The sequence below is a fragment of the Nelusetta ayraudi genome, unplaced genomic scaffold, assembly GCF_046127955.1.
Source record: "Nelusetta ayraudi isolate G7.1 ecotype Tasmania unplaced genomic scaffold, CSIRO-AGI_Nayr_v1 ptg000011l, whole genome shotgun sequence".
Taxonomy (NCBI): Eukaryota; Metazoa; Chordata; class Actinopteri; order Tetraodontiformes; family Monacanthidae; genus Nelusetta; species Nelusetta ayraudi.
Genome location: NW_027466061.1, coordinates 21,853,873 through 21,869,955, shown reverse-complemented (window position 1 = coordinate 21,869,955; position 16,083 = coordinate 21,853,873). Strand labels below are relative to the sequence as shown.

At 45.0% G+C, this 16,083-nt stretch overlaps 2 protein-coding genes across 3 annotated transcripts; one reads left to right on the top strand and one right to left on the bottom strand.

Moving 5' to 3' along the window:
* The first annotated feature begins 182 nt into the window (after positions 1 to 182).
* dcaf8 (DDB1 and CUL4 associated factor 8) lies at positions 183 to 9,610 on the top strand. 2 transcript variants are annotated; one of them, XM_076021936.1, is made up of 13 exons: positions 183 to 511; positions 1,055 to 1,126; positions 1,238 to 1,321; positions 1,872 to 2,545; positions 2,938 to 3,078; positions 3,197 to 3,291; positions 4,086 to 4,196; positions 4,337 to 4,467; positions 4,876 to 4,983; positions 5,656 to 5,786; positions 6,479 to 6,598; positions 6,979 to 7,095; positions 7,243 to 9,610. In XM_076021936.1, exons 2-13 carry the CDS (start codon positions 1,090 to 1,092, stop codon positions 7,348 to 7,350), a joined length of 1,857 nt encoding a protein of 618 aa, XP_075878051.1. In that variant the 5' UTR covers positions 183 to 511; positions 1,055 to 1,089; the 3' UTR covers positions 7,351 to 9,610. The 2 variants fall into 2 exon arrangements, with proteins under 2 accessions (XP_075878051.1, XP_075878050.1); XM_076021935.1 differs by lacking the exon at positions 183 to 511 and having other exon boundaries at positions 1,875 to 2,545.
* A 274-nt stretch (positions 9,611 to 9,884) lies between these two features.
* Positions 9,885 to 16,060, bottom strand: ndc1 (NDC1 transmembrane nucleoporin). Its single transcript, XM_076021934.1, has 18 exons — positions 15,902 to 16,060; positions 15,022 to 15,142; positions 14,835 to 14,936; positions 14,275 to 14,449; positions 14,071 to 14,203; positions 13,851 to 13,959; positions 13,676 to 13,727; positions 13,439 to 13,565; positions 13,186 to 13,278; positions 12,996 to 13,077; positions 12,764 to 12,925; positions 12,427 to 12,675; positions 11,652 to 11,764; positions 11,479 to 11,529; positions 11,313 to 11,376; positions 11,135 to 11,235; positions 10,410 to 10,570; positions 9,885 to 10,313 (listed from the first exon to the last, which is right to left on the bottom strand). Exons 1-18 carry the CDS (start codon positions 16,040 to 16,042, stop codon positions 10,250 to 10,252), a joined length of 2,100 nt encoding a protein of 699 aa, XP_075878049.1. The 5' UTR covers positions 16,043 to 16,060; the 3' UTR covers positions 9,885 to 10,249.
* Between the last annotated feature and the right edge of the window lie 23 nt (positions 16,061 to 16,083).

The window sequence follows — 16,083 nt, the reverse complement described above, 5'->3', positions numbered from 1 at the left end:
AGTATTTTTGTACCGTCAAACCCTTCAAAATAAAATACGTCAAGTCAGTTATAAACCGTTTGAAGCGTAGAGTTAGCATACAATACTATATACACAGTAGTATATAAGTAATTCCCGCACAAAAGTGTTAGCAGTGCAGTATTGAAACGCTGTTGCTGCCTTTTGTCTTCGCTGCGTCAACTAACCGGCGGGGACAAAACTGGGAGAGTACGTCACCGGAAATTGAAGCAGAGGAAGGGGAGAAAAAAAACTGAACCTTTATGCATCCATGAGCCAAAGCGTCAAAACATAAACAGAGTCAACCTTATGCGAACGGTGCAGGCTCGCCTTGCCATAATCCTGTCTGGTGCCCAAAGCTTTATGCAGGCTTCCCTAATGTCGTCCACTCGCGGTCAAAGACTTCCTAGTCGACGCACTTGGCTGAAGAGCTAAGAACAGCGGCGAGGGAAGCAATCTGCGGGAAGATTAGGACTCGACTAAGAAGCGCTGCTCGTCGGGCCTTCGGGTAGAGGTAACGTTAGCCATGCTAGTTAGCCACCGTCAGCCACCATTCTCCCTGCTCACTTTTTTTTTTTTTTTTTTTTCTGACAAGCAGCTGTCTTGCTCTGGCGCAGGGCTGATTCGATGTTTACTTTCGATTGTGCTAGCCTCAGGTAGCACAGTTAGCATGTCCCCCTCACGTGTGTTGTGTATGCGTTTTCTGCGCTGCGGGGCTGATCGGGGGCGTCAAACATGTTTAACAGCCCAAATAAAAGTGCTGTAGGCAGGCCTGTGGGAAAAGGGTAGCAGTGGAGTTGTTTGTGTACCCGTGTTCAGCCATAGCCACCTTGTAATTCTAGCACTGGTGCTTGTTTTCATAGGGCTGTTGTGCGAACAGGTCATTTGTGCCCCAGAGAGGCACATATCACCTAGTCAGGTGTGTAAGGAGTTTAAGCAACGACGACACTAAAGTCAGGCGCAAAAGTTCGCAATTCTCAGTTTTCACTCGTGGCATTTGCTCTAGAGGAGAGAAGAAACGAGAGACACCTTGATTTTGTTTTTCCTCTCTTGACAGGTTCTTCCTCAGGTTGTCGCGCGACCAAACGCAGGATGGCCGAGGCTGACTGTAAATCCACAGAGCTTAACGGTAAAGAACAAGTGCCTTTGAGTAAACTGGCTACCGGCCATAGTTGTATCAGCTGTCCAGCTCCTCAGCATTTGGCAGTTTGACCAGCGGGGTATGTTTGTCTCCTCCCAGGTGAAGAAAAAGAACCAGGAGAGGATCAACACGAGAGAGGCGATGCCTCTGGAAGCCAGGAAGGACAATCACAGACCCACAGTGGTAATAACCCCATGACAATTGACTTGCGTTTGCTTATTTAAAGACATTTAATTTTGTAGTACATATTTGTAGTGGTACATATTATGTTGTTCTTTATTCACGTATGACGGTCTACATTAAGCATGGTGGCCATTCTCGGACCCTTACTTCTCACCCCAGGCCGACTGACGGTGGATCTGAAGGAAATATATTTAGATATTTAAATATTTAGCCCCCTGTTTGCAGGTGGCAGAAGCAGTACTTGGTCTCAGCAGGCAGAATGAATACCTGGATGGAAGTGACTAACGTAGACTAGATATAGTACATCACAGTGGGTGGATTATTTTTATGCCGTAGCACCTCAAAAGAAATTGTGGACGCTCTTCGTTTTGAAGGAGATCATTCATTTGCTGCCAGGCACTGGTTACTGACTGTAAATTATTTGTCAAGTAAATTTGGGATCTTTACAATTTCTAAAACAGGTTTAAACCTTTAATTGAATGAATCTGCCTAAACCTCAAATGCATTTTCTTAACCGAGTCCTCCACGACTCTGACTTGTCCCAATCCAGTAGCTCTTAAAGAGACTGGAGAGGCATCTGGAGACAAGCTCATGCCAGATGTGGAAGCAGATCCAGATACAAACGGGGAGCGCGGTGAGGAGGCGGAGGAGGAAGAGGAGGAGGAGGACACGGACAGCATGGATGGCAGTGGCCTCTACTCCTTGACCGAGGACGGCGACAGAGAGACTGACGGAGACAGAAGGGAGCGAGCCAAAGCCAAAGACGGCAGCAAAAGGGCAGCGAGGAAAAGGAACCGACCTGGCAACGGCACCAATAACTCCACCAGCTCCGACGAGGACGACGAGGAGGACGACGAAGAGGAGCGGAAGGACGAGGAGGACGAGGAGGACGACGACGAGGCCATGGAGGCGTGGCTCGGCGCCGAGCTCTGCGAGCTGCGCGGCCCCGTGTGGCGGGCGGTGCCCTCACTGCGCTCCAGGGAGCTCGGCAGGGACTCGCAGCAGTTTGTGAGGCGTGTGTGCGGGGCCCGCGGCCTGGTGCAGCGGCTGGAGCTGCAGGGTCGCCTGGAGAGACATACGGGCTGCGTCAACACATTGCACTTCAACCCCTCGGGCACGCGGCTGGCCTCGGGCAGCGACGACCTGCGGGTGGTGATCTGGGACTGGGCCGTCCGCCGCGCTGAGCTGGAGTTCGACAGCGGCCACAAGAGCAACGTCTTCCAGGTGAGGCGGCAGAAGAGCGAGAGCCAGACCAGTGAGAACCAGTGCTGCAACCATTAGCCGACAAAATTTTGCGTCGACACAAACACAACACGTCGTGTTGTTATTGTTATTGTAGATTGCTGAATGATAAAATTACTCTCCAGCCACTACGTCTTCATCTGTACCTGCAAGGCAGTACTGAGTGCAGAGGGTAGTGTTGCTCGCTGTTTGCAGGTGCTTAGGTGCTGAAAAATAAAGAAGATAATTGTCACTAATCTGAAAAAATAATCCATAGGTCAGTTGACGACAAAAATAATGTTCACTTGCAGCCCTAATAAAAAGCAGTGGAATGATTTGTGCTGGAGTCTCTATTTGCTGACTTCCTGTTGCCCTCCCTTCTCTTGCGTGCGCAGGCTAAGTTCCTGCCGCACAGTGGGGACTCCACCTTGGCCATGTGCGCTCGAGACGGTCAGATCCGGGTGGCCGAGCTCTCGGCCACGCAGCGCTGCAAGAACACCAAGCGGGTCGCGCAGCACAAAGGGGCCGCGCACAAAGTAAGTGTGTGGGGACTCTTTGCAAAGTTCTGCTGCAACCTGGCTGGAGGTTGCAGCAGAACTTTGGCAGGACAACAGTTAACATGCGCTGCGCCGCTACCTCTCGCTCTCTGCTCAGCTGGCCCTTGAACCCGACTCGCCCTGCTCCTTCCTGTCCGCCGGGGAGGACGCCGTGGTGTTTGGCATCGACCTGCGCCTGGACCGCCCCGCCAAGTGAGTGACAGGGGTGTTAAAGTTGACTGACTTGCGCAGCGTTCTGAGTAATATTCACTTTCTATTACAATATTTTATGCGCCTGCTGTTGCTGCAAACATGTTTCTCCATAGTCACATTTTCAAAAAGAAATTATGTATTTTCATCTGATTATACTTTTCTACCTGCTTATTATTTTAATCTTAGCATTAATATTCTGTTGTCCAGCTGGTTTGTTTAAGCCCAGTTAGACATGCATTTTGACATACTTTTGATGCAGATTAGCTGCAGGTATTTGAGTCTCACTGCCACTCCTTTGAGATTGCAGTATATTATATTTTGCTGATGTCAAAAATCTGTAAAAAAAAAAAAAAAAAAAAAAAAAACAAGAAGTGGCATGAACAGGAAGGTCAGTTCTCTCGCTTCCTTAATGGCAACAAAGTTTCCTCAATCAAGCAGGCATCAGTTAGAAGAGATAATCTATAATCTATTCCTGAATTGATCCGCCATAACGACAAAAACCACAAAGGCGGGACTCTGTGAGTTGTCAGACAACAGACGCAAGCTGATGCGGAACGCCACTTCAGCTCGACACCGCATGTGGTGAATACATGTGTGGTTCACACATCAAACTGGGGAACCGAAGAATTCATGCACTATTGAAAACAATAACTGGTGTTCAAGTGCAAGCATCGTCTCAGTTCTCATGGTGTTTTGACTCCTCCCTCCTTGTCGTCTCTCTTCTCTTGTAGCCGCCACTAACTAGCAGGGTTTGTGTTTTTGTCCTTTTGTGCCTCTGAACATTTGTGCGGCAGCAAACTGGTGGTTGTGAAGGAAGGAGACAAAAAGGTGGGGCTGTACACCATCTTCGTCAACCCAGCCAAGACGCAGCACTTTGCTGTGGGCGGACGGGATCAGTACGTGAGGTACGAAACCAGCCGTCGTCCCCACTGCAGGCGTGTTCCACCTAAAGAGTTCATGCTCTGAAAAAAACAAACACCTTGACAACAGTTTAATTTGTTTTGTGTCTTTTCTCCCTTCTGCCTCCTATCCTGGCCCCCTGCAGGATCTACGACCAGAGGATGATCAATGAGAACGACAACAACGGTGTGCTGAAGAAGTTCTGCCCCTCACATCTGGTGTCCAGCGAGGCCAAAACCAACATCACCTGCCTGGTGTACAGTCACGATGGCACAGGTAGAGACCGTCCTCACATCCTTCCCAGCTGTTCACCGCGAAGGGAAACCGCCTCGCTCCATGTCTCCATCCCCTGCGCGGACCTCTGCGCCTGATTGGATTGAGTTTGAACGTGTGTGTGAAATATAGAAAACTCTGCTGCCAGCACTCGACGCCTTCTTTCTCCTACTGCCTTTAAAATTCCAGGGGCCGTTACTTCCCTGATGCAACTGCCGTGCAATAGCAAGAAGTCTCGGGCAGTTTCCCTTTAAAAGGAAAGTTGAATTGTGCTTTCTTTCGCAGCGCCTCACTGAGGTCAGACGGACGAAACGAAGCCCAAGAGATCATTTCATTGATCTTCTTCACAGATCATACGCCACTGAGAAGAATGCTTTTGAATGATCTGTTTGACCCGTCTGGTCTTTCCAGAGCTCCTGGCCAGTTACAACGACGAAGACATCTACCTGTTTGACTCCAACCACAGCGATGGGGCCGACTATCGCAAGAGATACAAGGGACACCGCAACAATGCCACAGGTGTGCAGCCAAAACTTCCCCATTGCAGCTGTGACTTCACCTAGTGCACCTTGTCACGCCACTTCCTCTTGTAAGGATGGAGCGGGATGAGTTTGGCAGGGGAAGGAGGGTGATTGGACAGATTGATCGAATTCATTGACAGATGTACTGCTAATCTGGTCAGGACACGAGGCTTCCTCCCGATGCAAGGGGCAACATTAAATGCAAATTCCTGCACTGTGGCAAGAGGCCGTGCTCCTCATGGCAACATGCTAGATTCTTGTTGCTAGATTCTTTGGTAAAACACACCAACATTTTCCCACAGCCTCAGTTGCTGTTTTTGGTGTGTTTACTGTCGAAGTGCTGCCCCCTTCTGATAAAACGTAATGCTCATCTCTTCAGCTAAAATTAGACTAGAAGTTGCTTTGTCTATTTCCGCTGTCTTTTTTTTTTTTTTTTTCTAAGAAGCAGCTTCCTTCCTGGTTGCTTGTCAGAAGAAGAATGAAGCCTCTGTAAATTCTTTCCAGTTGAGCAGGACAGATGATCTGAGCGATCAGGCTGTTGCTGTCTCGTTCCAGGAACATTTTGGTTCAACCTTTTCATACATTTCCTGTCTGCTGCTTGTTTGACTTGATCGATTGTGATGGTTTGCGCTGGAGTGGAGACGGACTGACACTCTGGTCCTTCTTGCAGTGAAGGGGGTGAACTTCTACGGGCCAAGCAGCGAGTTTGTGGTCAGCGGCAGCGACTGCGGACACATCTACCTGTGGGACAAAAACTCTGCTCGCATCGTCCAGTTCATGGAGGGAGACAGAGGAGGAGTGGTGAGTCAGTGGCACACACACACACACAAGAGGCAGGAGCAAGGGGTTGATATTGTAACATACTAGCGGGTTAGCAGTGTTGCCTGGGGTCTTTCAGTGTGGAGTTTGCATGTTCTCCCTGTGTCTGCGTGGCTTCTCTCCGGGTTCTCCGGCTTCCTCACACACTCCAAAATCATGCATGTGAGGTGAATTGGAAACTCTAAATTGACCATTAGGTGTGTGCGAGAGTGTGAATGGTTGGTTGTTTTTACTGTTTTTTTTTGTTCTGTTTTTTCCTTCAATTGCTCCTTCCCTCCCTGTTTTCTCTTTCTTCACTCCACATCCTTGACTCACTTATTTGTTTGATATATTTTTAAGTATCTTAACTGAATTTTATTCTGTATATAACTTTTTTATATTTATCTGTTCTTCGATGTAAAGTGTCTTTAAGGACTTTAAGACTTTAAACGCTATTATTATTATTATTATTGTTATTATTATTATTATTATTTTTATTATTATTATTATTATTATTATTATTATCATTATTTTTTTATTATTATTATTATTATTATTATTACGATGATGTTCAAACCTTCTAGGTGTCTGACTACTCGTGTCGAGATGATCCTCCCAAGATAATCTTCCCCACGTCTCTCTGTTTTTGCGCTCTAACCTCATGATGTTTTTCCTCCGGGTTTTTCTGACTGTAGGTGAACTGTTTGGAGCCCCATCCACATCTTCCAGGTATGGCCACTAGTGGGCTGGACCACGACGTCAAACTGTGGGCTCCCACAGCCCAAACCCCCACGGGACTCAAAGGCCTGAAAGAGGTATTCTGATGCGCTTAAAGATGGAGTCATCGCTGCTTTGCTGAAACGAACGCAGCTGTCACTTTATATCCCAGTTAGATCTGAGTTCATGTACAGAACAATGAAATGATTTTGACTTTGTGACAGTGTATGATCATATGAGACGCTGGAACACCTTACCTTTGCCCTGCTTTGTTAATATTTTACCACCCTGTGGAGAGCGCAAGGGCAGCCCTGTGATTGGTCACCTGTCAGGGTGTGAGAACCGTGCCACCGTCACTCTGCCCCGCTCTCGTTTGCTGCGGACAGGAACAGGAAATGCATCTTGAGAATTCAAACGGAAGCTGCAAATGTGTCCCGAGCGCCATGATCTCAATCCCTCTCTGTTCCTTCTTGTCAAGGTGATGAAGAAGAACAAGCGGGAGCGGGACGAGGACAGCGTGCGCCACGGCGACCAGTACGACACGCAGCTGCTCTGGTTCCTGATGAGGCACATGAGGAACCGGCGGCCACAGAGGGTGAGCTCACCGAGTGGCATCAGGGAACCTGAGACCGCTTCAGCCTGAATTGCTGCCTGATTTAAAAAAAATATATATCATTATCATTATTACAATTATTATTTTTATTAATTTTTTTCTTCACCTGCCTTATCTGTGTCCACCCAGACCCGTCGTGAGGGCGGAGAGCCAGACTCAGACGAGTCCTGGAGCTCCCCAGACTCCTCCGACGAAGAGGAGGGAGGTCCAGACCACGTCCAGTGCATGTCCTCCTGAGCCACACACACACACACACACACACACACACACACACACACACACACATACATACAAACTTTATTGCCCTTGAATTGATGCACATAGGCAAGCACTATTGAGTCACTGGCACACTCAGACTTTGACAAGCTCCTCTTTTTTTCTTGTTAAACACAAACTCACACACATTAACACACATTTCCTTTTGTGTATTTTTGCAGCAGAGTGACTGAGAAAGCCAAAGCCTGGTTCCTCAGCAAAAAACAAGAAAGAAAAAACACACACAAAAAAAAACAATCAACAGAACAATTAGCACAAGGTTGCACCTACACATCCAGAATCATGATTTTCTTTTTTTTTTTTTTTAGATTAGTAGAGAGGTGTGTATAGAGAGCTCTTACTTCCCTATGAAGCACTTGGAGGCTGATTTACATGCGCTGCCTAGGCCTCAGAGTCATATACTGTGAGTGTATGGCAACAAACACCTGTTTTCCTTTGTTTCGGGTGGTTGGATTGAAGGAGGGGTGTCGTCCGCACACTGCGCAGTGTGAGTAGCACGTGCACAGAACAGCTGACCGTCTTAACCCGCTGGTTCTGGTCACACCACTTGGACAAATCGCGTCACATTATCAAGTCACACGTCACGGTCTGATTTTTCTTCATCTAAATATATATAATTCCTAGTGAATGAATTAAAAGAAATAATGAAGATCAAATCAGGTCTTTCAGTGCGTTGCAGGCAGCTGTTGTCACAGGCTTTGCCTCTTGTAAGTTCTTTAACCGGCAGATACATCAACTTCCTTTTTTTTTTTTTGACACAGCTGCTGGTTGAAGATGGCAAAAAAATACCGTTTGTCTTCTCATTTGATGATCAGGGACAGAAGGTGTGGCAGACCAAGATGGCCAACCCCTCTGCACTTTGATATTACAAGACATAAAGACCCATATTGTGTCTGGACAGGGGTGATCCTGCACAGAGTGACACATCACCAGCACACACACATACACATATACACACACACACCTGTTAATAACTGTGTTTTGCTCAAGCTCTCTGGCCTGGTGGAAGAGGCTTTGGCAGCAGAAGACCTTCCCCTCGAACTGACCCCCTAAAATGTGATTGTCTTCAAGATTTGACTGGACACATAATTCCCCCGCACACCTGCGACCCCTTACTGTTGAACTTCCCTCATACTCACGTGTCATACTCACTTCCTGCTTGGAGCTTGTGCAGCTATTTGCGGGTTTTTTGGACAAACCTTTTTTTCATTGTATTTTTTTTTTTGTCTGCGAGGTTTACCAAACAAATCCCGACATGCTGCCCTCCGTGAGCCCCACCCCCTCTCCTTCACCCTCCACACACCCTTCACTACTGAGTGCACCTCGATTCAGGGATGCTTTAGTTTGAGACACAGACAAAACTGTGCACCGAGTGCGTGGTTGTGGGGAAAGAGGCTTTTGCATCTCCTGTCCGATTTAGTTGGTTTTTTTTCTGGCTTCATGCAGGGGATGTTTTGCACGTGCAAGTATTGTTTTTGAAAAGGAGGAGTTTACTTTTTACTATTCTTGCTTCCACCTGCCTTTCTTCCTCCTTACTGATCCTCTTCCTCCAGACTCGCATCTGACAGCAAGTCTTGAGTTCACCTGCCCTGGTAGACGTGAACTGAGACGAAAGGTGTCGATTCAGCATGTAGATTCAATGTGCTTGCCGGTCAGGTTTTTTTCTCTCTTGTGTGCGTGTGTGTGTGAGAGCGATAAAGTCCAGCTTTTTTCTCATTTTGTATGAGAACTCTAGTTAGTTGAATTTATATGTACATATATAAATATATATTAAAACTGTACAAAAAAATCATCTTTAGCAAATGCTGTTTGACTTTGAAGAAAGATTAAAAAGATGTCAAAACATTTGATTGGTATTGATGCAGAGCTTTATATTCTATACAAAGAAAAAGTACTTTTCAAAACCAGTGAAAACAATGTTGGTAATGCTTTTGTTCCCCTCCCCCCCCTTTTTATTAATGACGGAACGCAGAAACGTTTCAAGTATTAAAGTTTTGATTCTCTTTAATGAACAGAATTTAAAAACAAAAACAAAAAAACCAACCAACTTGTATTTGCCTTCTAGCATTATTTGGGTCGAAAGTTTCGAGATTTTCCAACAGGCTATTTTTGGCATCTTCTATTCAACTGTTTTCTTTCCAGCACTGCTTATAATTGTGTTCTGCCAAATCATTTGGAAAAAAAAAAAGATTTGTGCAATAAAGGAAGACCATGCTCTAGACATTGTCGTAGTTTCATTTCTGATTAAAACTTTTTTTTTGCAGTGGTTAGGTTGGCGCTGTCGCCTCACAGCAAGAAGGTTGTGGGTTCTCTCTGGGTTCTCTGGCTTCCACCCACAGTCCAAAAACCTGCATATGAGGTAAATTAGGAACTAAACGGACCTCATTACAGCTGGGAGAAGCTCCAGCAGGCTCCCACAACCCTGAGTGCAGGAGGAAGTGGGAACAGAAAATGGAAGGACTGACACTTTTTTTCTTTAAAAAAAAAAAAAAATTAAAAAAACAACAACATAAGAATAAGGTCCCCTGAATTATTCATTCTAAATGTCACCCTGCTTTACCACAATTAGGCCATGGACAACTTATTCCAACGAGCACACACTGAATAGGTGCACTGAAAAGATTTTAACACGGGAATCAGTCATTTACACGGTGAATAGGCATAAAATCTCCCAAGTGTTGAACCTTTGTCAGTTTATTAGCCCGTCTTCCTGCTCCAGCATGTAAATGCAGTCTTGCCATCCATCAGGGCAAAAGTGCAAACATAAATATTAAAGAGGCACGCGCTGGCTTTCACAAGCTGCCTCTTCATGCTGATCTGCAGACGCAGGCCACATAGATTCAGAAGAGTGTCAGCCGTGTTACTCCTTAAAATCCAGAAACTGTTGCAGCCTTTTTCGGTGTTCCGCCGACATTACAACGTCACTGAGAGATAAAAAAAATAAAAATAAAATAGAATACATTAGAAAAATACAGAATTTAAGTCTTTCGCAGAGAGCACAGTTCAGTAACAGGCCTTACTTTAAATGATCCCCAAAAGTAGTGGTTATCCTGTAGATGGCAGTCTTGAGCGTGGCACGCAGGGCAAAGCGCAGTGTTTTGTGGGAGGAATCCTCCATGCTGCTGCTTGACCTGCTGGGTTTACTGGAAGCGTGAGGCAGCTTGAAGTGTCGGTCTACAGCCTGAAGAGACACAAAGTGAAGAATGAGACGGTGCAGCACTCACTGAACTCCCCCGCTGACTCCCTGAATATTATCTGATACCAGGGAAAACAGTGAGTTATTGACACACTGGAAGTATAACATGCAAGAGATGTAGTTATAAGGCAGTGTCACTTTCTAGTTAATGCTTCAAAGCCACACATTTACTGAATCCTCGCCGCTGTGTACAATTTTGATTCCATTTCCTGTTTCCTTCTTGTCTTCACTTCTACTAAACAACACCACCTAAGCCAGCACAGCTGAGCCCGCTGACTTAAAGGACTTGATTGGGACAGAACTCCCAATTGAGCTCCTGAAGATTCATCTTCGCTTTGATCAAAATAGTGAACACTGATTACGCTCATCTTTTAAAAAGATATTTAAGTTTAGGTGAATGTAAAATCACTGCAGCCAACAACATGCGAGTGTGGACCTCTCAAAAACAAACCAACCATTTAGGGCTTTTTCCCCCTGGGTGGTGGTGTTGAAATTACACAGCTTAATTGAAACAGTGAAACTATTTTATAAACATCAACAGAAAAGTACCTCTTGCAAGACAAGCATGCAGCTGAGAATTCTGGGTAATGTAGTCTGCACCACTCCATACTGATCTTCTGAGAAGGAGGCCTGCACGAGGTAAGACAGTCCTAGAGAAGGGCAGCAGAGGACGGGTGTTACTCAAATGTTGAGTCACCTGCTGTCAATCACTCTTCATCACTCCCACCTTCTAGAGCCCAGATGTGAGCTTGGCTGTCTGCAAACAGGGCCTGACTGGAGGCTTCAGGTAGCTGAAGGATTTAACCAACATACATACACAATGAGAACATACATACACCGGCGAATTTGAAAGCAACCCAACCAACTCAGACGTGCACACCACACCACCTTACCTTGTTAAATAAATACATAATCAGCACCCGCCTCATCAAGAACTGTTTGACCTGAATAGACAATAAACAGTTATTGGTACAAATTAAATGCACGTCCTCATTTTAAAACGGATGCTGAAAATGTCTGATGCAGTTATGATAACTGAATGAGAAAGGACAGTAGTGAAACACACCTGTTCTTTCCGGCTTTGGACAAACTGGGCCAGGAGGCTCGGTTTGAAAGGCTCCTGCTTTGAACCTGTGACTGAGGTGGGCGATAATTGAGGGCTGCCGTTGACCTGTGAATCTGCACCAAAACACATGCAGGCGGGGTCAACAAGCAAATCAACTAATCTGGAGACATTCTACTCCAAAAATGAACCGTTCCGTCGCCAAACTCTGGCATCATCTGAAATCTGAAAAGTTCGACCATCAGGTCTGTTTTTGAGGCGAACTCAACATGCAATTGATTTCTTTCTGCAACCAAAAAAACTACACAACATTTTTAAACACCACATATCAAGAAAAGATGATGATGTGTGCTCTGATGAAGGTCTTGCAGACCTAAAGCTCCAAGTAAAGTGAACTAAATGCACAGATTGAAATGGGCAGTATTTGCTTTAATTCAACATATCAAACATGCTGAGTATTAAACAGGGATCCCTATTAAGTCTGAGGGCCTGTCTAAAATGTTAAGACTAGATATGTCCAATCCCAAGTTTCCTGGTGCGACGGCCCAATCATCTCTTCCAGCTGATGACCTGCGTCATAAGTCTGTGGCCTGTCAATCAACTTCATACAAACAAGAAAATCTTTTGTTTCTTGTGGTCAGGACAAAAAAAACAGAGTAATGCAAGGCTCTTCCGCAAGAGCCTGGGATGAAAAATAAGGGGAAAAAATCCATTTAGCAAACATCCTTTGACTGAGGTTACCATTTCACCTTGAGTAGCATTCATTAACACCACTGACCTGTGGAGGTGGACCAGAGTTTTGGGCCTCTCCTCAGGAAATGAGGGCTCTGCACGGTGCTGAAGGCTGGCGAGTGCTGTTCCGCAGGAGCAGTCAGACGGCGCATGGCGGGAAAGGCAAAGGGGCTGTTGAGGTCTGGAGTGAAGGGGACCGTCAGAGGGGCCTGCGGGGTCTGAGGGGTCCCAGCGACAGAGCGGGGAAACACTGATGCTGCCCTGGGACTGAACAAATCCTCCGTCCCTGATGATACTGTTCAGACAACCAGAGAATGGGTCACACAATGGTGAAGGAACAACAGACATTAAACCATTTTATTATTGGGCCGACAGAATCATACAGGATTTGTCTGATGAAGTCTTCCTCTCGCTGCCTTGGGACAGGGATTTGGGCCTGCCATTGGTTGCAACAGTGTCGTGATAGATCACGAGTCTCTGGGTCAGATCAGTGAGCAGGGACAGACACTCCTGACTGATGGCGTTCCAGTTGTGGGGATGACCACCTACAAGGAGACAAAAATGCATTTAGCTTTGAGAAAAAAGAAAGAAAGATAAAAGAAAATTCATACACACCAGGCTGACTGAGACTGAACACCTCAGTGCGTCGTGATGGAGAGTGCTGAGACAGCAGAGCCAGGTCCTGCAAGGCTAAATACTGAAGTTTGGAATAAATTCACATGTTAGAATGGTAAATTTCATTTATTAAAGCACAAAAAAAACAGAAAATGTCAACTTAGAAGGGTCCAATTGCTGACTCAAATACCTTGACAATCGACGGATGGTTGTCAGTAAGAATTTTGGGAAGACACTCATTAGCATCGTCTGTAAAAGTCGGCTGCAAAGGAAAACTGTAAACCTGCAAACAAAAGAAAAATACATTTCAGACTTGGCACCTCTGTAAAAAATGATTAAATAAAAATCCAATGATGATCGTGTGAAGTAATTAACTTATTCTGCAAGAATACATGTATGCATGTAACTATTTGTACAGAAACTGTGACTTATACCACATATACCTCAGTGACAAATATTCTGAAGAGCAGCAGTGTGAAGTGCCAGGTGAAGAGCAGGAAGGTGGTGCTGAGCCACAGGTGATAAAAGAGGTCCAGCAGTCCAGTTATGCTGTCGATAGAGTGGATGGGGCTGGAGATGGGGACATGGAAACACATGATACTATACATGAAAATCACTTCAATGAATTTAAAGAGAGTCCACCAAAAAGCTCAGACTGTATGAACAATACTTGGACTGACCTGTTCGAGTGCAGATTCCATGTTTTACAAAGCCATGCTTTGGGAATATGTCCTGGAAATTTGACAATGCAACATTATATCATGGTGCTACCTCTTGGCGAGTAGAAAACACTTCAGAGCAGCCTGTTTATTAATGGCAGAAAATTGTCAAACTTGCCAAAGAGAAATCACTTACCTAAAAATAAATATAAGACAGTGAAGTTCCTGACAGTGAACAGAGCAAGAGTGGCACTGCCTCTCAAAACCACAAGCACGGACCCTTTAACATGAAAGTATTTGTATTGCTGTGGAAGAACAACAATACGGAACATGAATACTGGTCAAAACATCAAATATTGCAACGACAGGGAATTGAGTGATTTTAACGAAGGCAAAATAAAAGCACCAGAGCAGACCTGAACAGTGCTGAACGAGACATAATTCATGTTGTGGACGACTCCCAGCAGACTGTAGGAGAATCCAGCAAAGGCTCCACCCAGCAGAAGAATGAAGTAATACTCATTCAGACACATCTGAGTACCAATATCACTGTGGAACACAAGGTGGCAATGAGGCTTTGATAACGCATCGGTGTCTTGCTTTATCTGGTAGCCGCTTACCCATCACTCTGTGGGCATGTATAGCCCAGGGAAGTATATCTGGTCCCGCTGGTCGTGGCACAACACCAAGCCACGACCACCCCCATTCCACAGTGGAGCAGGGAACTGAGGAGCTGGCGAGGATGCAGCAGCTGACCCAGCAAGGCAACCTTGGACACTGCAATAGTTGGGACCACTGCAGGGGAAAGCGCATCATTTCAAATAAGGACAAAGAATACTAGGATATTATAAGGGATAGAATAGAATAGAGGCCTTTATTAATACCACATTGGGGACATTTGCATGATTACCGCAACAATAGAAGGAAAAATGATATCAATTAAAATTATTCCTCATTATGGGTTCATATTCCTCAGTATGGACTCATGGAGAATACAAGGCAGGCGGTGCACCTCTCACGCAGATTGATGGCAGTGAGATTAGGTTCAAAATGGCTATGAAAATGAATTTGATTGCTTATTTATCAAAGATTGTTTTGTGAAATGTGAAAACCTGGTTCAATTAAGAGAAAGGGACAAAAAATAATTTCACTACGCGATGACCAACTTTTGGTCTCTCACCTTTGTAAGACTTGAAGTTCAGGAACCCAACCAGGCCAGTCACCACACAGAGCAGGATTAAATACATGATGGAATTTGCACTTGTGAAGAGGGACAGACATTCTACAGGGGGAAGAGCAAGCTGTAGTGAATGCCACATCTTACAGCACCAACAAACCATTGCAAGCAATTCCAAATGGTGGCTGACCTGACATCATCTGGATAGGGTGAAGAGGACTGAACCCGCTGAGGATTACAAACACTGCTGCGGCATTTGGCATCAGCACAACAGCCCAGGCAATACTGGCTGCGGCTCTCCAGTAAATCACCTTGACATAAGAGACACTGATGATCACAATGATTTTGCACTGACGACTTGATCAAACAAGTCAGTCTACAGTTAGGAAGAAGTCAGTACTGAGAGTAGTTTACGCCTGCATTCCACGTTTTTGACGAGCAATAAAAATGCGAATGACATGTCAACATTGAACGCAGCAGGTACGACCATGAGATAACACGTACAGCAGTCAAACGGTTATAACTTAAAACATTTTTATTTTTGGAAATCAAACGGAGGCTTTACCACAATGAAAAGGAATCTGCAAAGCAACACCAATAATACAATTCAAGAAATCACCGCTTGCGGCGTATTTCGATTACCCTTCTCAATAACAACAACAATAATAATAATAATAATAATAATAATAATAATAATAATAATACGGATCATTGGTTCTAGTGTATATGCCGATCTTACTGACTGCAACAGCTATGTCCTTAGTTTCTAATTCACTTGCTAACATATTGTTTGTGTCTTCTTTGATGCGAAGCAGTTGACAAGCACCTGTGAGCACTGATGAAAGCTTTCATACTTAATTTCGCCATTGCTAGATGTCTCATTGAAGCAGTCACGTTCGACAAGAAACGTTGTTCAATATCTACTGCAGTTTTGTTTCACTTTTGTCCAAGTTGAAAGCTTAAGATTTCTTTGCGCTAAAATTAGCTAACATTTACGTATGAGCTATTAGCACGCTAGCAAATGCAAACTTTTTAAAATGGTAACAAATGGAGAATGGACGGGAAATTACCTTGCGGACAAACCAAGAACTTTGCTTTGAATAAACCATGTTCTGTGAAAGAACGGTGAGGCACAGGATGAATGTACAATTTACAGCAGCCCTGCTATAAAACGGTTTTCTCCTTATTTTCCCATATCGCGCCACATGCATTCAAAGGACCTCTGAAGGACCCGAATAAATAGTTGTCCTAC